The 22,454-nt window shown below is 43.9% G+C and overlaps 2 protein-coding genes across 15 annotated transcripts in view; both read right to left on the bottom strand.

Annotated features, from left to right (window-relative positions):
* SCRIB (scribble planar cell polarity protein) overlaps window positions 1-22,448 on the bottom strand; it is a 72,740-nt gene extending 50,292 nt beyond the window's left edge. For all 14 annotated transcript variants that reach the window (XM_074203144.1, XM_074203148.1, XM_074203145.1 and 11 more), the window contains exons 1-14: window positions 16,701-22,448; window positions 14,641-14,758; window positions 13,340-13,418; window positions 13,098-13,187; window positions 12,913-12,969; window positions 12,652-12,715; window positions 12,455-12,529; window positions 11,837-11,981; window positions 11,336-11,454; window positions 10,593-10,792; window positions 10,288-10,454; window positions 9,861-9,991; window positions 9,466-9,591; window positions 864-1,073 (exon numbers count right to left, since the gene is read on the bottom strand). In XM_074203144.1, coding sequence (XP_074059245.1) covers window positions 864-1,073; window positions 9,466-9,591; window positions 9,861-9,991; window positions 10,288-10,454; window positions 10,593-10,792; window positions 11,336-11,454; window positions 11,837-11,981; window positions 12,455-12,529; window positions 12,652-12,715; window positions 12,913-12,969; window positions 13,098-13,187; window positions 13,340-13,418; window positions 14,641-14,758; window positions 16,701-16,859 — 1,740 coding nt within the window. In that variant the 5' untranslated portion in view covers window positions 16,860-22,448. The remainder of the gene's footprint in view (window positions 1-863; window positions 1,074-9,465; window positions 9,592-9,860; window positions 9,992-10,287; window positions 10,455-10,592; window positions 10,793-11,335; window positions 11,455-11,836; window positions 11,982-12,454; window positions 12,530-12,651; window positions 12,716-12,912; window positions 12,970-13,097; window positions 13,188-13,339; window positions 13,419-14,640; window positions 14,759-16,700) is intronic.
* LOC141499443 (microtubule-actin cross-linking factor 1, isoforms 6/7-like) overlaps window positions 16,961-22,454 on the bottom strand; it is a 22,464-nt gene continuing 16,970 nt past the window's right edge. The window contains exons 11-12 of the mRNA XM_074202155.1: window positions 17,854-18,415; window positions 16,961-17,272 (exon numbers count right to left, since the gene is read on the bottom strand). Coding sequence (XP_074058256.1) covers window positions 16,961-17,272; window positions 17,854-18,415 — 874 coding nt within the window. The remainder of the gene's footprint in view (window positions 17,273-17,853; window positions 18,416-22,454) is intronic.

The following is a 22,454-nucleotide window of genomic DNA, read 5'->3' as shown; positions in this document are numbered from 1 at the left end:
TATGTGAATGTTTATAAATATCTATGTATATGCATACATATCCAAATTTAATTTCAGCCTTCTTTAAGCTGGTGGAAGAGAAGAAGGGGGGAAGAAAAAAGGGGGCAACAGAGAACCAATAAGAAAACAAAGAAAAGTTGGATAGTTTTGAAAATAATGTGTATTTATTATTTAGGCTGACTTGAAATGGAAATTTATTATTTTACATTGGGATCCTCTTGTATAATCTACTGTGGACATGGTAGTGTTTTTATTTTCTTTAGTCATTTTGTGTTTAAATTTAAAATAAAAATTACCAAAAAAAATGCTTCTTAAGTATATATATGTAGATAGATAGATAGATAGATAGATAGATAGACAGATAGATAGATATAGATATAGTCTCGCCCTACTGGGACAGGTTCCTCTTCCCTTTCTCACATACTCCCTCTGCCCACTCCTGAAACTGTTCCTACCATCTGAAAAGAAAAGGACTTCATCTTAAGAAGTTCAACTCTCAGCAGAGTCTTTTACATTAAGGAATCAAAGACCTTATACAACAATGGAACAAAAGCTACAAGTTGGGAACAGGGGGTAGGGAGGATGGGAACAACTGGCTATAGTCAAGAGACAGAGATTAAGCAACAATCACCCCCTTTCACTGACACAAGAAGCCTAAGATTATAGGTCTGATCTCAAATAAATTTCCAATATCAATTGGCCTCTTGTTTGTTAAAAGTATTAGACAGGAAACAAACTGGAGAACTAAATCCCTTCCAACCCATATATTAAGGTGAAAAGCAAAGCTCCACGCTTTCTTTTGGTCCCCCACCCCCACCTCCCCTTTCTCTACCTCCGGCCCTCACCCCCCCAGCTCTTCATACCTCATCATATTCTTCCTCTACTTCCTCCTCAATGCCAGCTGCCGTAATTTCCACCTCCTCATTGGCTCTGTGACTTGTCTCCTTTTCTGATGTTTGCCCCTGTTTTTGCTCCACCTTTTCTTCTTCCTCTTCCAGAAAGCCCGCCGAGGCTGTGCTGGTAGACACATGTGAGTCCATGCTCTGGTGGGACTGAGAGCTCAGCCTCTTTTCCTACAATGCAGAGAATCTAGAGATTATACCTTCAAATACTCATTCTTGTTCATCTATTCTTAAATATGGGTAGAATCAGCTCCTGACCCTCTGTTATTCTTGATCTAGAATCTGTGTCAGAAAGCTTATCACTAACAATCATGTTTTCAACTATTATCAGGTAGGAGTTGATTCATAAATCTTTATCTCTAGTTCCAACCTGTCTCTTGAGCTCTAGCTCCACTCAAAAGTGATGCAGGAAGCCACCTAATCTAACCTAGATGGCCTAAATTAAATCCTGTCCCAAATACAGCCAACAAGTGACCACTCAGACTTCACCTAAAAACTTCAAGGAGCAATAGGAAAAAGAGAATAAGAGTCCATTGTATTTTTAAAGAGCTCTAATTCTTAGGAGTGTTTTTTCCCTTACATTAAGAATAAATCTATCTTTTCTGAAACTTTCCCCCCAACTGTTCTTCATTCTACCCTCAGGGGCCAAGTCAAACAAGTAAGATCCCTCCCACACAGGATAACTCTTCAAATATTTGAAGACAATTATGTCTCCCCAGAGTCTTCTCCATGGGAAACATGCCCAGTTCCTTCAACTAATCCTCCTCCTTCTGACAGTTCCTCCTCTTTCTCTTTCAGTGGCTCCTCCAAAGCCTCCAGTTCCCTAAAGTTTCCTCCAAGGCTCTATTCTCACTCCTCTTTTTACTAAACATCATCTTTTTTTTTTAACATTCTTCCTTACCAGTTCCCAAGATTTCAACTACCACTTCCATGAAGAAAGGGCTCAGACAGGCATTTTCTCCTGAATTCTCATTCCTTGCCTATATGATTATCTCTAGCCTGTCAAACCCACTATATCAAAAACTAAAATCATTTTTCTCCCCAAAACCCACTTCTTGACTTTTCTGATTCTGGTAATAATATTACTTGAAACTTTTATATCATCTTTGACTCCCTCTCCTCCTTTGCCTTTGACATCTAGGAAATAATACTAAGTATTATTATTCATTCATTTATTCATCAAAAACTAAGTTCTTGTATTAGACATTTGGGGAGATATACAGTTTGAATAAAACAAGGGATAAACAGGAGATCTGTTAATCTTTTTTTTTTTTTAGGTTTTTGTAAGGCAAATGGGGTTAAGTGACTTGCCCAAGGCCACACAGCTAGGTAATTATTAAGTGTCTGAGGCCGGATTTGAACTCAGGTACTCCTGACTCCAGGGCCAGTGCTTTATCTACTGTGCAACCTAGCTGGCCCTTGGTAATCTTTTTCATAAAACTGACAGTTGAGGTCAAGATGAATGCTAAGGAAGAAGGGACAAAGAAAGAAAATAGGGCCAAGGATAGAAGATCAGGGAATCCTCTCAAGGAATAAAGCAAGAGGATAAAAAGCTAGCAAAGGAACAGTTAGGAAAAAGGAAAACTTAAGAGGAGTGTGTGTCCCTGAAGACAAAGTTAAAGAAATATCATTTAGGAGGAGCTGATCAATAATACCAAGGGCACTGTCAAAATCTCTTGCATCAGTTGCCTCTTGTAAATTGCCACTAACTACTGCCCTAATTCAAAGCCTCCTTACCTTCTACCTGGACTATTATAATTGCACCCTACAGCTTGCCTCATCACTTCAAAGCTTACCTCCAGCAGCTATCATATCATTTCATGTCATTCTCCATATCAAAACCTTAAATAATTTCTAAATGCCTATCAAATAAAAGTCCAACCTTTTTAGTCTGGCTTCCAGGGTCCTCTATATTCTGTCCAATCTAATTTTCCAGTTTCACCTCACTATTCTATACTTCAGGTAAAATTACTTACTTTTTTCTTTTTTAGCTTTTTTTTTTTTGCAAGGTAAATGGGGTTAAGTGGCTTGCCCAAGGACACACAGCTAGGAATTATTAAGTGTCTGAGACCGGATTTGAACCCAAGTACTCCTGACTCCAGGGCCGGTGCTTTATCCACTACGCCACCTAGCCGCCCCTAAAATGACTTACTTTTGATCATCCAATGCTTTCTTATACCTAGAATATTCTCTTCTCCTTTTCCCTAGCCTTTTTAAATACTTTCATATTTCAAGGTTTAGAAGTAGCTATCAGATATATATATATAATCATCTATATTAGCCTGAAGGCAATCTCGAGGAGAGCAGATTTTTATCATACATCTTTATGCTTTTCTCTATTTCAACATCTAGACATAGCAAGCTCAAGTATTTATTGACTGAATTCTACCACACTTCTAGATATGCAAGCTTGGCAACTTCAGGACTATCCTGAATTCTTTTCTGTCAAGGTTTCCAAAAGTCTCTCATCTGTTCTTACTATCACACTAGTCCAGGTTCTTACCATTGTCATCATAAATGTAATAATGACAATGACAGCTAACATATATGTAGAGCCTCATTTGTGCAAGGCTAAGTGCTTTATAATTATTGACTCATTTCATTCTCACAATGACTATTATCTATTGCATAGATGAAGGAACTAAGGCAAAGAAATATTTAAGTGACTTACTCAGGGTCCCACAGCTGGATTTGAACTTAGGACTTCCCAATTCCAGGCCAATGTTGTGTCCCCACATCTTGAGTTTGCAATACTACAATAGCTGGTTTTACTGTTTCCCTTTCAACCTTCACTTTTTCAAAAATTCTACAAAGTGTTACTACCTTTCCTTAAAAAATACTTTTATCATACCAAAGACCTGCTCAAAAATCTCGATTCTCTCTCCCCTAGTTAAAGGGTAAAATCTGAACTTCTTAATCTAGCATTCAAAAATGCACCACTTGATACCCTGAGATACTTCTCCAATTTTTTTTCCCATTATTAGATGGGATCATAGATAAGATACTTCCTCTCTCAGGAACCTTTCTGAAAAATGAAAGTTATTTAAGTCAATCAAAAAAAAGGTGCAGCTAGGTGGCGTAGTGGATAAAGCACCGGCCCTGAAGTCAGGAGTACCTGGGTTCAAATCCGGTCTCAGACACTTAATAATTACCTAGCTGTGTGGCCTTGGGCAAGCCACTTAACCCCGTTTGCCTTACCAAAAAAAAAAACCCTAAAAAAAAAAATCAATCAATCAAAAAGTATTTATTAAATATAATTAAGTACCAGATTCTATCCTAGATGCTGGTAATACAAAATCAAAAATGAAATAGTCCCTATCCTCCAGGACTTTACTATTACCTATTACTCAAGGAGTCTACCATCAAAAGAAACAACATATACACATATATGTAAATGTGTGAGGGGCTATTTGGGCTGAACATCAAAGTGCAGGAAGGGTAAATCAGAGTAAAGGGTTGGACCTAGAATAAGATTAGCAAAATTATTAACAAAGGAGATCTAACAGGAACAGTTAAGACTGAAAGAAGAATGAAAATAACAGTTATGAAAACCCAAAGAGGAAGTATCTAGGAGAAGAGGACCATCAACATTATCAAATGATGCAGTGATGTCAAGAGGATTGAAGTCTGAAAAATGACCACTGAATTTGACAAGAGGATAATGGTAACTTTGGAAAGGGCACTTAAGTTGAGTGATACAAGGGGTAGATAAGTAAGTAAAAGACAAGGAAATGGAGATGATGAATGTAATTAATTCTACAAGGAGGTTGGCTGTGAAGATATATATATATATATATATGTATGTATAAAACAATAGTTTTTTTTTTAAAGATGAGAGAATTACGGATGTTTGTAACCAGCAGGGAAGGAGATAGTAGATGAGTATTAGAAAGAAGGTCAGATTTTCAGAGAGGAAGGGATCTAAAACACAAGTAAAGGGTTGACCCAGGCAAATAGGACTGTATGTGCTTCATAAACTAGAATAAAGGATGACGTCAAAGGATTTTAACAAAAAGAGGAGCTCATATCGAGTAATTTCTTGTTTTTAAATGATGGAAAAATCAAGATCCTCTTCTGAGAAGAGAAATGAGGGGAAAGAATGAGGTAGAAGGCCTAAGAAAAAAAAAGATTTAGAATAGTCAATGTGGGTAATGTGATAAGATTAGGGAAGAATAAAATGACTGGCTAAAAGGAGGTGAGGCAATAGGGAGAGGTAGAATAAAAGATTATGGTTGAGATGCAGATTTATAACCATATGAGTGTTAGAGACTTGTCGGGGACAATGAGATCAACGGTGTGACTGATCCTGTCTATGACTGAGGTACAATGAAGGTATAATTTGGGGAACTGAGGAGGTTGATGATTTAGAAAGCAAAGGAGACCAAGAGAATATCAACAAATAAACTGAAATCCTTGTGTAGGAACAGGAATTGATGTGGAGAGAAGATATTAAGTCAGATATCGGGAAGTTGGTAAAAAGTTGTCAAGATGCTCTACATTTGATGATAATACATGGAGAGAATGAACATCAAAGGAAGAAAGGCTGCTCAGTGATGGTAACAGAGGGACAGTAACTTGTAAAGTTTTCAAATACAGGTGACTTATCTTCCTCTAAGCTTATCTTATCTAAGCCTCAAACACAAAAGGTATTCAGTAAAAACTAGTTGAATTATTCTCAATATAAGGGAGTAACCATACATAGTGGGAGTATAAGACAAGACCATCCTGGCAAGTATTCAATTCAGTACCCAAGTGTGAAGGCTTTGGACCAGAGAATTGAGAAGAAACACAGTCCCACTGAAGAAATACTCCTTCTAAAAATGGAGCCATGGTCCATTGGTCTCTTGTAGTAAGAGGGTGAGGACATGCACCTCACCCTAGAAAACCCTCCTACTTTTATAGAGTAGAGAAAATAGTCCCACCTCTAGGAATCCCCAAAGGGTCTGAAAGGGGAGACTTAAGTCTCTCTCTCTGCCTTCTCGTTGATCCAAATCTAGGCAGAAGGGAAACATGAAAAGAAATCCCTGCCCTTGGTGAGAATAACTTAGACAAGAATTTTGAAGAAGCTCATCAAGGGGTAAGGGGATAGCTAAAGTACAGGCTATCAAAGGATATAAATATGGAAGGAGGCTTAGAAATCATCTAGCCTAATCCATTTATTTTACGGCCAAGGAAGTCCAGAAGCACTGATGTGAGCAGAGCTGACTATTGGCATGAAGGGCTTTAATGAGGAAAATATTGCTAAAAGTCCAACACCTGTGTCTCTGATTATTGCTCTGGCACCTCCAAGATTCTCCAGATTCAAAGAGATTGCTAAGTAGTGAACTCAGTGAGCCATACCAAATAGTTATCAGTGCATTTGAAAACAGAACAGAGCCTCCTTAGGGGAGCTCATGAAGGCTACATACAGCCAGGAAATCCAGGGAGCAGCAGCCACACAGACAGTAAGGGGAGGAAATGGAATGTCTAAGAATAGTTTAAGACAGGAAGGGATCCACATGGAATAGTGACAACAAAATAACTACAGAAAGGAAGCACCCTTGCCCCTTCCCCTTCCCCTCCCCCCATTCCCTGGTGCCTTGTCACCTGATTTCCCAAGGAAATGTCCTTCCATGTCCTTTATCTATATCCCACTACTCCTATGCCTCACTCCCTTTACTGCCCTCATACCTTGTGAGGGAATGATTCTTCATTCTACAAAATCTGAGAAAGGTAAAAATGGCTCCTTACAAAATTTCTAATTGTATACAAGTAGATAACTTATTGGATAACCATAAGAAATTTAAAATATCTTGGCAGACTAGCTAGCATAGCAGACTACGTTAATAAGATAAAACATGTTATGGATAAATGTAAAATCTTGTACTTGGGGAAAAAAAAAAATCTGCCTAAGGATGAGATGGGAAAGTGTGGCTGAACCAGCAGTTCTGAAAAAAGACTTGGGGTTTAGTGATCTGGAAGTTTAATCTGAGGCAATTAGATGATACAATACAGTGTTGGACATGAACTTAGGAAGCCCCGAGTTCAAATTTGGGCTCAGTAATTAGCTGTGGGACCCTGAGCAAGTCATATAACCCTATTTGCCTCAGTTTCCTCATCTATAAAATGAATGCAAAAGGAAATGGCAAACCACTCCAAAATCTTTACCAAGAAAACTCCATAAGGGAACCCAAAGAGTCAGACATAACTGAAATAAATGAACACCCACAAAAACTTAATCTGAGCCAATAGTGATATGGCAACCAAAGACAAGAATGAGATCTTAGGTTGCACGAATGGCAACCTATCGATGTCTTCTGTAATCTGGTCAGATGACTCTTGGACGATTGTGGTCAATCAAAACCAACACATCTTTGTAAGGATACCGAGGAATTGGTGTATATTCAGGAGAGTTTAACCAAAATTGTTAGGTATTAAGAATCAAACCATATGAGGAAAAAATTGGAGATATTTAGCCTGGCAGAAGAGAAGACTTAGGTGAGGGTATAACTGCTTTAAGTAAAGAGCTGTCATGAGAGAGACTAGTTCTTTTTCACCTGTATCTAGAAGGCAGAACAAAGAATAATTGGAAGCTGCAGAGAGGCAGATTTCAGCTCAACATAAGGAAAAACTTCCAAAAAAAAAAGCTGTTGTAAAATTAAACAGGCTGCCTAAGGAAATAAGCATTGGAGATGTTACAGAAGATGCATGACTCTTGCAGAGGATGTTGTAGAGGGATTGCTATCTTGAGGCTTGAGTAATTGGACTAATCTCCTTGAAGACCTGAAGTTTGGATTCTGTGACTTAATCCTTAAGGCCCCTGAACTCTCCAGGGCTAAATCTCAAGCAAAAAAGAACAACCAGAGAAGCAATGATCAGGTCCTTCACTGCCTTTCTCACCTTAAGATCGACAGCCTGTGCAGTTTAGTGGGTAAAGTGCTGTGCTTAAGCATCATTAGACCCAGGTTTGGTTATGAATTCTTGCACTCACTTATTATATAACTTAGGTAAGTCACTTAATCTTTCCAAAGTCTCAGTTAATACAGCTACAAAATGGGGATAATAATTCTACTAACTTCTACCTCATGTTCGCTCTAAGAAAAGCCCTTTTTGGGCAGCTAGGTGGCGCAGTGGATAAAGCACCGACCCTGGAGTCAGGAGTACCTGGGTTCAAATCTGATCTCAGACACTTAATAATTATCTAGCTGTGTGGCCTTGGGCAAACCACTTAACCCCATTTGCCTTGCAAAAACCTAAAAAAAAAAAAAAAAAAAAAAAAGCCCTTTTAAACAGTACAATGCTCTGGAAATGAAAAGCTATCATTTTCTCCTGAGAAGAAAACACATGAGTGGGTAGAATGGACTCACAGAGTAACTGTGGTGAAACAATTACCCCAGACTCTGTTTCTGTTGTTGTTGTTGTTATTTGCAAGGCAATGGGGTTAAGTGACTTGCCCAGGGTCACACAGCTGGTATGTATCAAGTGTCTGAGACCACATTTGATCTCAGGTACTCTCCAGGACCGGTGGACACCTAGCTGTCCCCATCCCCAGACTCCTGACAAGAGTGAAAGGTGAGTGCTAAGAAGTAAAGATTCACAACTTTATGAGACCCCTGCTGGGAAAGGTACTGACAGACACTTGTGAAGGACAGCTAGATGAAAATAAAATGAGATATGTTTTTAAATTCTCCGCAAAACAAAGTACCAAGTAAATGCTATTATCTTATTTTTAAAAATTTAAGTTTTATCTACATAATTTAAATTTTATCACTTTCTTAAGTCTAAGCAACTAACAAGACAATAAATCAAGACCTGATCTGTTACTTTTATCAATTTTCAAGGTGCAAATGCTCACACTGAAAATTTAACAATCACTTCCTGCAGGTCAGGATGAGTTAGTTCTAGCATACCTCTGCTTCTGGAGTTATATGGGGCACAGACAGGTTACCTAAGCTGCTCAGGATCTCATAGCTAGTGTCAAAGGTGAGATCTGAATTCAAGTCTTCCTGATTAAAAGTGCAGCACTAACCTACTATTCCACAATGTCATACTTCTGTTGCAGTTCATACTGCAAAAGAAATGTAGCCTTTCAAGTTTGCAGAATCTCATTCTTACCTTATGAGGCAATCAATACAAATCTTATTAACCAAAATACCAAGTCCCAGGACATTTTAATTGACTGGCCCAAGACCAAATAGTGAAGTTAGTGCAAAAGATGGACCTGAATCCAGGATGTCTGACTTCAAAGAATCTTCTTTTTATCTCACAATCCTGATTGACACCACAAAAAAAAAAGAATTTTCATTCTTCCTTCAAGACCAAAAGCTACCCTAGTGGCTAGTGGCAGCCAGCAGACTAGATGAAGAGCCAGGAGACTACTCAGATCAGGCTGGGACAGAGGAGGAAAAAGAAGGGGCTGGAGGACCTTCTTGGATGAGTAAACCAAAACCTATCTCCCAAGCACTCCTATTCCATGGCCTCTTACTCTTTATTCCCATCACTCCCCCACACTTTCCCAAAATTTTCCATTCCCAAAGACATGTTCTCTTCTATCCCCCCCAACCCCCCAACTCCCCCTTCACACCTCCTCAGCAGGCAACATCTGCTCTGAATCAGGCTTTGCTGTGTAGGCCTCATTACGCCGATCCTCAATCACTTTCTTCATAACCTTCAACTCACTGGGGTGGGGAGTAGCTCTTCGCTGAAGACCCTAACATATGAGAAACCATAACTGGAAAGTGGACCCTGCCCTGGACAGTGGGATAAAGCCAAGAGGGGGAAGGAAGGGATGGAGAACAGTGACTCTAGAAAAAGATGACCAGAAATTGGTGGTATTAATGTTAAGGCAATGATAAACACAAAGCAGGGACTACACGGGGTGGGGGGGAGATCTAGTGACTGCTGCAGCTCTCGGAGTCAGCTGCTTAACAGAGAAGGGAACAGGAACTTGTCTTCCAAAGCATGAGCCCCTAAACTCACCCTCTTTTCTGCCCCAGGTTCCTCATCTTCCATACCCACGGGCTCCTCCAAGAATTGGATCACACTGACCCGGTTCACGTGACTATGGCTGCCGCTCCAGCTCTCATCCAGGCTGCTCTGCAGCAGGGTGTCTGGAGGAGCAGAGAGGAAGCAGGGACTGGGCCAGGGGAAGACACGAAGGGAGAGGGGCCAGGGCAGATAAGAATTGGACTAGTAAGGGAAAAACCATGGGGATGGGGTGAGGCAGAAACCTGGCAGGGTGGGGGTGGAGGGGTGAGGCCAGAAATTGGGGCAGAAGAAGAAAAAGGAGTGGAGTTAGGGTGGACTATGGGGAAGGTGAGGTAGGAATGCAGGGAGTGGTGGGGAGAGATGGGGCCAGAGATGGGAGTTGGGGTGAGGAGAAGAGCTGAATACTAGCATGTCCTACCAAGGCTAGGTGAAGGCTGCTGGGGCAACAGGTAGCAGGTGAGCACCTTCTCCCCAGTCTTCTGATCATCCTCTGTTTGGAACTTGAGCATGGGCTGAGCTTGGTTCTCTGCCAGCCACAGGGCCTTCAAGTTGAGGTGGGTGAGGGCGAAGGGCAAACTCTGCAGCCTGGGGGGATGGGGTCTACTGAGAGGGCCTCGCTCCCCTGAGCCAAGGGCCCCTCCTTCAACACCTCTCCTGTTCTCCATAAGTAAGGGGAAAAGGAAGAGGTGGAAGCTGGGAATGGAGAAGGAGAAGTCTGCTTACCGGTTCCCTGCCACATCCAGCACATGTAGTTCAGTGGTGCCAGCCAGTTCAGGGGGCAGAGAGGCCAGGCGGTTGTCACGTAGGGAAAGCACATTCAGACTGGTACAGCCGCCAACCTCAGCAGGGAGTGTTCCTAACCGGTTTCGGTCCACATTCAGGTTAGTCAGTTTGGTTAGCTTCCCCAAGGATCGGGGAAGTGCCTGCCGGGGAACAATATGGGCAATGAACCCAGGGTTTCCAAGTCATTGTCAAGAGGCCAGCGATACATCTGCCCAACCCATCAGCAGGATCACAGAGTCAGTTCTCTTCCATTGGAACTAGAATGACTTCTAGTTTGAGGGGTGGCTTCTAGTGATCCATGAGTGTTATAGGCAGGAGACACGGAAAAGACTTCCACAGAGGGAAGAAGGAAAGAAAACAATGTGTAGAACATCACTAGGATCAGAATGGGGTCTCCAAGGACAAAACAATGTGGACACTATTGAGGTCTATGGAGTTAGGGGTAGAGGTTAAAGCATCATAGACTTCTAGGATGGAAATGACAAGAATGGAAATTAAGGGTTCCACAGCAGGGATCATGGGGTCTGAAAGCACGAACCCCTACTGGGCCAGGATAGCATCTTTGTGGGGCCAAGAGCAGAGACCACAGTAATGACAGACTGATCAGGATTTGTCAGGGATTTAGAGCCTTGGAATCAGGTCGGTTTGTAGGAGGGGTTGATTGCAGACTCTGTGGCCCATACCGTTAGCATGTTCTCGGTGAGAATGAGTTCTGACAGGTTTTCACACTCTCCAATGGCTTCAGTAACCTCACACAGTCGATTCTGATCCACCTTTAGAATGGAGAGCTGTTTCAATTGACCTGGGAAGAGAAAGGTAGAGAGTAAATGAAAGTAAGAGATTTTCCCATCAAGAGCAGCTGGAGACTGAACAAAGAAAGTGCTGCGCTTGGAGTTTAGGAAGACTTGAATGCAAATCAAGCCTCAGACAAGAGCTATGTGACTCTTGATAAGTCATTTAACTTCTGTCTGTCTCGGTTTCTTCATCTGTAAAATGGGCATAATAGCACCTTCCTCACAGGATTGTTGTGAGGATCAAATGGGATAATATGTGTATAATGCCTAGTACAGGGCCTGGCAGAGAAGGTGCTGTATAAATGCTTAGTCCCTTCTTCTCTTCCCCAACCTAAGCCCATCCCTTTCCTTGCCATCAAAAAATGAATGTCCTTGGAACACCCCACATACCAATTCCATCTGGGAGCCGCTCCAGTAGGTTCTGAGACAGTAATAGGTCTGTGAGCAGGGTCAGTCCACTGACCTCAGCCGGCAGCTGCTCGAGTTTGTTCTCAGATACATCCAGGCACACCAAGCGTCGAAGGTTCCCCAACTCCTAGAAAAAAAGTGGAGAAATGGGAAGAGAGAGATGGACTAAAAGCATAAAGACTGAGGAATGTTGGAGGAGAAAAGCTCAACAGAGAACTAGAAGTACAGATAGAAAGCCTGGGGGCTAGAGGAGTCTAGAGGAAAGGTCGAAAGAAGATGAATAAAGGGAAGCTAGGGGAAAGCAAGAAGAACTGAAGGAAAGTTAAGAAGGGAGAGGAATGAAGGCATAGGAAGATCTGGAATTAAGGAAAAATGAGGAAATGTTGGAGAGTTTAGAGGTAGAGACACAATGGAATAAGAATTCTGACAAGATGGGGAAAGCTGAGAAGGAAGTACAATAAAAGTAAGAGAAGACTAGAAGAGTATGATGAAAAGCAGAAGTTTAAAGAAAGGTGGGGATTGAGCAAACAAAAGCAGGGAATAGGTAGAAGAGGGGGAGTTGGGGAGAAAGTTCCTGATTTCAGACTCCCTTTTGCTCACCGGAGGCAGTGTACACAGCTGATTTCGGTCCAGCCACAGCTCTCGCAAATTAGGAAGGGCTCCCAGCGTGTCTGGCTATAACAGAATAGGACAAATAAAGATGTATCAGTAGAGACAAGCAATTCTCTTGCTTCTGTCCAGATATCCCACCCTCAAAACCAACTCTAGTCCCCAGAGCCCTAGGCCCTGCCCCTTACCAGCACTTCCAAGTCATTGCCACCTAGATCCAGCTGTTCCAATTTGACAAGGAAGGACAGGGACCTGCAAGCAGGAGAGCAGGAGTATGGGACAGAATAGATTAAGAGGTGGAGGGCAACTGAAGGGATATGAAAAAGGAAAGAGCTCAAACTGCATCCAAAACTAAAGCCTTACAGCCTACTAGGCCAGGGAATCTCTGAAGAGAAAATTGGGATAAGGAATTCTGCTGGGATGGAATAAGTCATTCTGCTAAAACTCACGTGGGAAGGGACTTTAACAGGTTCTCCCGTAGTTCTAAAGTCACCAAGTTAGCCAAACTGAAAGACAGATTGAAATAAGCATAAGAGATGGCTGGAAAATGGTTCCTACTTAGCCAAACTGTCATGCTTCTCCCCCAGAGAATCCCACCATCTAAGTTCCCTCCTCTCTATCAAGGTTCACTCACTTGCCCACATCTCCTGGCAGCACCTGCAGAGATACATCGTTCAGGGCAAGATGAGCTAAGCTGCGCAGCTGGGTGAAGCCATCAGGGAGCCTACAGAGGGAGGGGTCAAGGTAAGAAAAGTCCTCCAGCATCACCAAATGAAAGAATATTCTCATGCTACTCTGCCCCATAAGCAGAGGATCTTGAGAAACTACAAAGAACCACAGCAGATCTTAGGCCTCCCTTCTCCGTAGTCCTTTTACCTGGACAGGGGGTTCCCACTGAAGTCAGCAATCTCCAGGGCTTTGCAAAACTTGATGCTCTCAGGGATCTCAGGGATATCTGCATGACAGATCAGAATCAGATAATCATAACTCACTTTTCTAGAATGCCTACTCCGGGTCAGGCCCTGTGCTAGCGCTTTACAATTATTACTTCATCGGACCCTCATAACAATCCTGGGAGGCAGTTGCTATTACAATCCCCATTTACAAATCAGGAAACTGAGGCAAAGAGAGGTGAAATAATTTGCCCAGGAAGTACTTGAGTTGAGATTTGAACCTAACTTCCCAGTAGTTAAAATGATCCCCCTTCCCTATACTAATCCAGGTTAAGAAAAGAATTTTTTTTATTTTTTTAGGTTTTTGCAAGGCAAATGGAGTTAAGTGGCTTGCTTGAGGCCACACAGCTAGATAATTATTAAGTGTCTGAGGCCAGATTTGAACTCAGATATTCCTGACTCCAGGACCAGAGATCTATCCACTGTGCCACCTAGCTGCCCCAAGAAAAGAATTTTTTTATTTTTTTTATTTTTTTTAGGGTTTTTTTTTTTGCAAGGCAAACGGGGTTAAGTGGCTTGCCCAAGGCCACAAAGCTAGGTAATAATTATTAAGTGTCTGAGACCAGATTTGAACCCAGGTACTCCTGACTCCAAGGCTGGTGCTTTATCCACTACGCCACCTAGCCACCCCTAAGAAAAGAATTTTTAAAGAATAAAAAAAAAAAAAAAAAAAAACCTCACCCAATTTTGTTTTCTAGGTTTCAACAGAGTTGAAAAGTTAAAATTTAGCAAATCTACTTTGAGAAACTGAGAAAAATGAAAGATCACAATAGATATAGAAGCACATGAGCATCTAGAACACTCCTCTATTAAATAATCCAATAGTGAAAAAAAGTTGGTTGCTACAGATGGTCTGTTGGTGGAACTGAGGTATGGTCTCTCTAACAGCTCAGCCCATAGCACTAGGCTCAGCTGTACACTGGGAAATTTTCTTGTCTAAGTGTTCTTAATTAAGCCCTGATCCTTTTTTAACATCTGCTGCTAGTAACACCTCCTCCAGGAAGTCCTTTTAGATTGATGTTGGGTGTTCTCTTGTGTTCTGTGCTGTTAGTAACCTGGGGCCCAAATCAAAATGTTATTAATATTCCCATCAATATGAACATAATGCTGGAACTTCCTTTCATCTCTACTTACCATTCTCAGACATCTTCCCCATGCCCCCTCCCAGGATAATCTCCACCACAGTAATCTACTCTCCCCACTCCTAAACCCAAGGTCTCTCACCATTTCGGGAGACATCAAGCTCCACCAGTTGCATGAAGTTGGCCACCTCAGGTGGCAGCCTCTGAATCTCATTGTCACTCAGGCCCAGTTTTCTAAGATTCAGCAGGCGGAAGAAAGGCTGGAAAGGAAAAGAAAAGGGGCCTCATTAAAACTGTGAGGCTTAAGGAAAAATCAAGGAAGCAAACAACTCAGGCCCTCCAAATAACACAACCCTTCAAACATCCCATACATATACTTCCTACCAGCACTCCTAGAACCAATGCCCCCAAAATCCTAAAACTCATCCACCTTACAGAAAAATTAACTAATAAGCTTGTTCTCTCTCTTAATACTCCTCTAATAGACACAATCTCAATCCCAGAGAATTGAGACCTCAGGGCCCAAGAGCTGAAGAAGGTAGGAAGTTTTGTGGATTGCCAGCTCAAGGCCAGGGAGTCGGCTGTTTGTCCATTGTGATGTACAACACACGGATTTCCGGCCATTTAACACCAAGACTTAGGAATCTCAAAGCTTTTTGGAATCTGCTTCTTCAACAGTACCCCCCCTCCCTCCCAAGACAGTAGCACAACAGCTCCCACCCACATCTCTGGTACACAATGGTCCAACAAAGGTAGTTAAGTAGGCAGAAAAGGACTGTGAGCAATGGAAGCTATGGTAGGTCCAGAGAACAGAGGTACCAGGGAGGGGGTGTAGAAGTGAACAATGTAAAGGATTGAGAATGTCTGGGCATCATAGGCAGACATGCAAGAGTTTGGAACAAGAAAAACATGGGAGCCAAGGCAAGATAATAACACCAGAGAAAGAAACAAAAGGGAAAAAAAGTAAAGAGGACAAGATAGAACAGTTATAGAAACATTGGGGAAAAGGCTGGTACTGCATTGGGGAAGGAAAAAGTAAGGAAGGAAAGAGAGCCAGGCCAAACTCCCAAGGGCCCAGCCCCTATCCTGCCTGGACAGGCTGAGGCTTCCCTGCCCCAGGGACGGAAACCCAGGCAGCCCAAGAAGGAGGGGTGGGACTATGAGAAGACTTAGGGCCTCCCTAGATGGAAGCAAATTAAAAGCTTCACTTAATAAGCCTGAACCTAAGATTTGCTTAGGACAATCACAGTCTTAACCTGCCTGACTCCTGCTCTGATTTAACATCTCAGTTCCCTCTTTCCCCTCCCCTCCTCTTCCCTCCCAGAGAGATGGGTAGTAGCTGCCTGGTGACAGGTGCCACCTGGTGCCTTCTCAGCAGCAGGTGGGGGTGGGGGTGGGGAAGAGAGGCAAAGAGCTCAGGTAGAACAGGAACCAGTTGGACTCGGCAGGGCCGGTTCAGTAGGGCCTCCTCTGACTCAAGCTCTCCCAACAACTAGGACAAGGAGATGACCCTCCTGCCCCTGTCTTCTATATCCTCAGAGATCAAAGGACAGAATGCCATACTTTTTTCAGCCTAAAGTTGAATAAGTCACTCAACTTCAGGACCCTCAGTTGAGTAAAACTGATGGTGGAAGGTATCCAGATTTTCAGGTGCTCCTCCTCAGATGAAATATGGATGACTAGCAAATGACACATGATACTGGTGTCAGAAAAGAAACCCAATCAATTGTGGGAATCTCTCAGAAGTTCCCAGCACAGCCCCTCTTCAGAACCCCCAAATAATACCTACTGAAGCTCCCTACTGAAAGAGAAAGCAATTTACCCAAACCAACAATTGCTAAGCTTCTTAGAATCCAACACTAGCCCAGTCCTGATGTCAGCAGAGGGCAGAACCAGTGGAATTCCTCCAACCAAGATATATAGTTCCCATGGGATCCAGAAAACTATCTGCAGCCACACAATTCTTGCCCATCCCACACGGGCTACCCTCTGTCCCAGGTAGTTATAGAGAAATGATACCAATCTCAAGCTTCCTAGCCCGGGTTCCATATTGACAATGAAGGGCCCTTCTCAGGGTATGGCCAGCATACAATGAAGTAGCAGACAACTCTCCCTCCCATATGCATGGTGGTAGGGTTATCAAAACAGGGTAGCATGGATTCAAGATGCTGTGCCTTCTGGGATGACTATCCAACCCCTCACCTTGGGTAGCTCCCTCAGCTGGTTGGCATCAAGCAGCAGCTCCTCCAGGCTGCGGCTGTATCGATAGATCTCTTCTGGAACAGCCTGCAGTGAGCAGTGCCGCTTGTCCACTGACTCCACGTGCCGGTTACACCGCCACAAGGGGATGCACTTCAACATGGTGCTTCAGGAAGGGTCCCCTCCCCCAGGATGGAGAAGAGGGAGAGCAGGGGACTCCGGCAGGCAAAGGAAAGTCACAGAGGCTTAGAACAAGGGGTCCCCTATGCAAGAATTACAGGAGCCAACACCAAGCAGGTCTGGGCAGGAGGCATCAGGAGAGAGCCACAGAACAGGGAGCTGGGGGCAAACAAGCAGGAGACCCTGGCCTCCCTTATCGGGGTGCAGGAAGGTGAGGCCAGGCCAGGATCAGTAAGATCTGGCAATGGCACTGCCTTGGGCACAGGTGCCCCAGGCAGCTGTGGAGGAGGGTCTGGGAAGCTGGGGGCTTCGAGGGAGCTCGGGGCTGCATGCGGGAGGGCAGGTGGGGGCCAGGCCTGAGCCGGCTGCGGGAGCTGGACCCTATGAGGTGAACACTGGGACCAGAGAAAGTAGTGGGGTCAAGACGCCCCTGATAGAAGTTCAAAAGTTCTCTTGAAAGCACCTGATGTGTAGTAGTGAAGAAATAAATTGTGAATGAATGATCTCTGAAAAGGAGCCCTACCAAAAAACCTTATGTCCCAGGAGGGCAGATTAGAAGTCCCCTGGGAAGGGTTGAGTTCCCTATGGCCTGGAGGGGCGTGTGAGAAGGGTTCTTTATATGCTAGATGTGACTCAGTTCTCCTAGAAAATTCCTCAATTGAAAGGAAAAAAAGGGGAAAGAGATGTTAGATTTCTAGAGTGAAAACACTGGGAAGGACAGATCCCTCTTAAAGCTGATTTCAGAAGAATGTCTGGTAAGAACCCCCACAAAGGGAGGGACTAGGAGAAAAGGCTGTCCCGGCTAGAAGAGGAGAAACTCCCAAGATGAAATGACTGGATGGCTTGGCTTTTTGGGGGGGGAACTAGGGAAAGGAGTCAATCTAGGAAGGCGAGACTCCTGAAAGGAGGGGGAGGGAGGGAGGCTGCGCTGAGGGGGCCCCGGTGCCAGCCTGGGCAAGGCACCGAGGGCAGGTACGGGGAGAGGAGTGGGGTGGCTCTGGGGAGCCGGGAGGATCGGGAGGGCGAGTGTGAGAGCGAGCGCGAGCGAGCGTGAGCGCGCCGGGCAGGGGCGAGCCCTCGGCTCCAGGACAAAGGGGACGGGCTCCGAGGGGACCGGGGGGCGCGGTCTCTCGGGGCGCTCCGCCGGGGAAGGGGCTCCCGCGAGGGGAGGGGCGGGGCGGGGCCACGTCTCCGAGGGGGGCTCCCCGGGAAGGCGGGGCGGGACGGGGGCGTCTCCTCCCCGGCCCTCTCGGCTCAGCGCCGCGAGGCCCGGGAAATGGGTGGGGAGAGGCCTGGGGGGCGGGGGGCGCGGCCCCGGCTGGGCGCTCAGGCGCTGGGGCTCTGCTCCCGCATCCCGCCCGCTCTCGGCTCCGCGCTGCTCTGGGGTCCTCGGCGACGCCTCGGGCTCGGTCCGGGTCTCGGCTCCGACTCCAGCCGTCCGTCCGTCCGTCCGTCCGCCCGTCCCTCCGAACGTCCTCGCCGCCGCCGCCGCCGCCGGAACCGCCACCGGCCGCCCAACCGCCTGCCTGCCGCGCCGCCTGCCGGGAAGGCGAGTCCCTCCCCCGCCACCCCAGTCCCAAACCCGGGGAACTGCAGTTCCCAGAAGACCCCGCGGCTCCGTCTACATGGTTGGCCCCTCCGGGAAGCCATACTCCATCCCCGCCCCGCTCATTCGGTCAAGTCCCCTAAAGCCCGTTCCGCTCCCTCGCCCCATCTGGCATGCAGGGAAATGTAGTCTTAAGCTTTCCGTCCAATCCGAGGAGAACAACGGCTGGAACGCCAAGCATCATGGGAACTATAGTTCTAGACGGACGGGGGAGGTTGCGGTCGCACTGTCGTCGCTACGACAGTTTGATGCAGATCTTTCCAAAGTTGAGAGGATAGACCAACAAGAAAAAGGATGTTTAAAAAAAAAAAGTTGTATTGGGAAAAAGATGAAGCTCAAGTTAAGAACGGGGCAAAGATGGACAGACGGAAGGCAGAACTACTCATCTTTTACTTCCTTCATCTTGGAAAAAAAATTGGGCTGGAAAAGACAGGAAATAATATTGAGGAGTTTTAAAGTCAAGTTGTCAGTTCCAAATTTCCAACCTAGAATACTGGGAAATGTGATAGCTGAGGTCTTAAGATCGTGGAGAATGGAAAGGATGCCAAAAAACGGGACAAATCTTGTGGTCCCCCCCTTCTTTCTTAAAAAGGTGTTATCTTCAAACTAGTTCCTGCAACATTCTCGAATGTATTAAATGATTTTTTTATGGATTTGTCAACAAATCATTTCAAACTAGTCTGATGTTCCTTTTAAAATTACTAGACTCTTCAGGGATCTGTTATATCAATAAGCCTACCTACACTTCACAAAACATTTAGCAGGCTCTAGGTGATCCTCTTGTGGATAAGAGATCTCTGGACTAGATGGAATGGTCTTATTAAGAGATGAGGAAGAGCTAGGTGACTTCCCAACTAGGTAAATATCCTTACTAAGAGAAATGCATAGGTTCAAATAAGTCATTTAAGTCCAATCTCAAGGTTAGGAAGTAACTTGTCCAGTATCACATTGGCAGTATGCAGCAGTCCCAGATTTTAAACCTAAGTCCAAATTCAGGACCCCCCCCCTTCTAATAATGGCTTTGCAAATTAAAGTTAAAAGGGATAGTTAATGCATTGGATATTAAGAATCCAAAACATAACCCTAACAGCAACATGGGAGTGATGATCAACCTCGAAGGACTCACTCATCCCATCAGCACAACAGGAACAATTTTGGGCTGTCTGCAAAAGAGAGTGCCATCTGTATCTAGATAAGGAGCTGTGGAGTTTGAACAAAGTTCAAGGACTATTCCCTTCAATTTAGAAAAACACAGATATCTTAATGTCTGATCTTGTTACCTCTTAGATTTCTTGTCTCTTCTCTAAGGATATGATTTCTCTCTCATCACACCCAATTTGGATCAAGGTACAACATGGAAACAAAAGTAAAGACTGACAGATTACTTTCAATGGGGGGGGGGGGGAGTAAGATTAGGGGGAAAATTGTAAAACTCAAATATCTTTAATAAAAATTAATTTAAAAAAAAATCCAAAACATAGCTTGATAGGCTAGTGTGTTGAGCTTAATTGTAAGTGGTAATTAATCTGAAAAAGATTCAGGGTGTTTTAGAGGGGCTGTGATGATGATGATGTTTATCCTTCCATCTTGAAAAAGACCAAAACACCAGAAAGGTGATACAGTGACATGCAAATGAATTGGATTTGAGTGAGAGGGTCCTGTGCCAAGTCACTTTCTTATCCAGAGCCATCTGCGTAGTGGTCAGATATGGATCAGGACTGTAAACTCAAATTGAATCAACAGGATCCTCTGATACCAAAAGAATCCCTAATAATCGTAGGCTGCACCATAGAGATGGGGTCTCTAAAGTGGTGGGGATAAATTACTATGTGCCTTGATCAGATTACATTTGGAATAGTTTTTAAGTCCCAAGTCTATCTTTAAAAACTATTACTGATAGGCTGGAAAATGTCTAGAGATTAAGAAAAATGGTGAAGGGTCTGAAGGATTGCTATTTGACCAGAAAGACTGAGGGGAGAATAGGCCCCTGAACAGAGCAAAGGCTGAATGATTTCTTAGGACACACCATTAAAAGACAGTCTGCAGAAGGGACTTGCAAAGTTGAAAAGAAACCTCACAAGATCATTTAATACAATCTATGCCTGAACAGAAATCTTTTCCCTTGATGAGTGGTCATCTAACCCATTTGAGACTTCTAGCACAAAACATTTCTTTCTTTGGTCATATTCCTGCTTAATTCCAATTCTATTTCTTTAATGAGTATTCCTTTCAATAATGCAGGTCTTGATACATCCATCCATGCCCTCTTAAAAATTCACCACAGGTATCTATCCAATATACTGATTGCCTTTCTCAAGTTCTCATATTTGAAGGAAACTACTAAAAGGACATGTGAGCTGATCCTTTGTCTTTTTCATATATGCCATCTTTTTCTTTACTGGGCATACATTTCTCTGAAGTCATCTGCTTTATATTTAGAAAAGTGAGATAGAAAAAATGACAGATTTGGTGAGCAGTTTCCAAAGGAAACACAAAGTTAAATAATGCAATATCTCAAAATGTCAATACTTTTCATGTATGACCCTCTTTGAGGAACTTAAAGTAACCTGGTAAAATGATGTTATACGGGTCCTTAGGAAATCTAAGTGAGTTAACTGCAAGGCTTCTTCAAAGCCAACTGATACTTGCTCCCAACATAATGCTATTGTGAAATGATGGTCATGGCAACTGTTTTTGAGTATGCCTACACTTTTAATCCTTGAGTCCCTAGGAATATGCCCTTTTCATAGCAGACAATCATGAATTACTTATAAACTGATTTAAATATTTAAATCAGCACTAAGAACCATACTTTGAGGCTTGTTTGAGGATCTAAAGCCAATGTTTCTGCCATTAAGCCAGTCAATCAGTAAAGGAGTGAAGAAAAAGACACAGAGAGGATGAGCCTATCCCATGGCAGGAGAGGTCCCTGGTAAGGAGTCTTACAGCTGAAAAGTAAAAGGTGGGAAGGAAATAGAACAGATAAGAGAGCTAAAGCTAGAAAGGGAGAAAAGGAAGGGTGAAGGCAGAGAGCAGCTCTTAGGGGGGAATGTGTCCTGGCAAGGCAGAGTCTTTCTCATCCCATCTATCTATGATGGTGATCCTTTGCTGTAGCCAATACTAGCCAAGGAGTTGTTCCCTTGAAGCCCAATTTTAATCTGGGAGACAAGTCATCAGCATTCTCCCTTTTTTGTCTATACCTGTCCTGTTTCTATCCCAAGAATGCTGCTTGCAACCCCCAGTAACCCAATGCCACCAAGATTTCGTGTGACCTGAATCCTCTTTCCTCTCTCCTTGAAATACATTAACCCAAACTGTTCCCCCCCCCCTTTCAGATTTTGAAGCATGACCCTCATGCTTTTATTTAAACCAGACAGGACTGATAGGGCTGGACCCAATCACAAAGATACAGTCCCTTATCTTTCTGTAGAAAACAGAGGCTAGAAATACTATTTTGCATCATTCTATTTGACTGTGTGTGCATTATTTACCCAGCTATGGGGTCCCTGGGGGGAAGACCATGTTCCCCTGTCTTCCCCCAGCACAGAGCAAAACTTGAACTGAAAAAAGTTGACAACAAAGGGTGAGGCTAGATGGCCCCTCAAAGCACCACAAGGGTCAGAAAGCTCTTGCCAAAGCCTAGGAGGCGGCCCTGGAAGATAAAAGTCCATGGAAAGTTGGGGAGAGCCGGCAAGCATATGATCTCACACACGGTGTGTACAGGGGGCCAGCAGCATCCATACTTTTATCCAAACTACACAAAAAGGCCAGGCAGGGGCTGAATCCAGCCCCATATATCTTTCTACACAAACTGGAGGGGAGAGACAAGAGGAAAATTCGAGTCTGTGAGAGGTTGGGGAAGAGCAGGGCCAAGGTCACGCAGACAGGTCACTATTGTCAAATCGCTCTTGGTCATAGACCTCAGCCACCACTTTTCGGCCAGCAAACCAACGCCCATTGAGGGCCTGTAT

The sequence above is a fragment of the Macrotis lagotis genome, chromosome X, assembly GCF_037893015.1.
Source record: "Macrotis lagotis isolate mMagLag1 chromosome X, bilby.v1.9.chrom.fasta, whole genome shotgun sequence".
NCBI lineage: Eukaryota > Metazoa > Chordata > Mammalia > Peramelemorphia > Peramelidae > Macrotis > Macrotis lagotis.
Note: the sequence above shows the minus strand (reverse complement) of the source record. Positions and strands in the feature narration are given on the sequence as shown.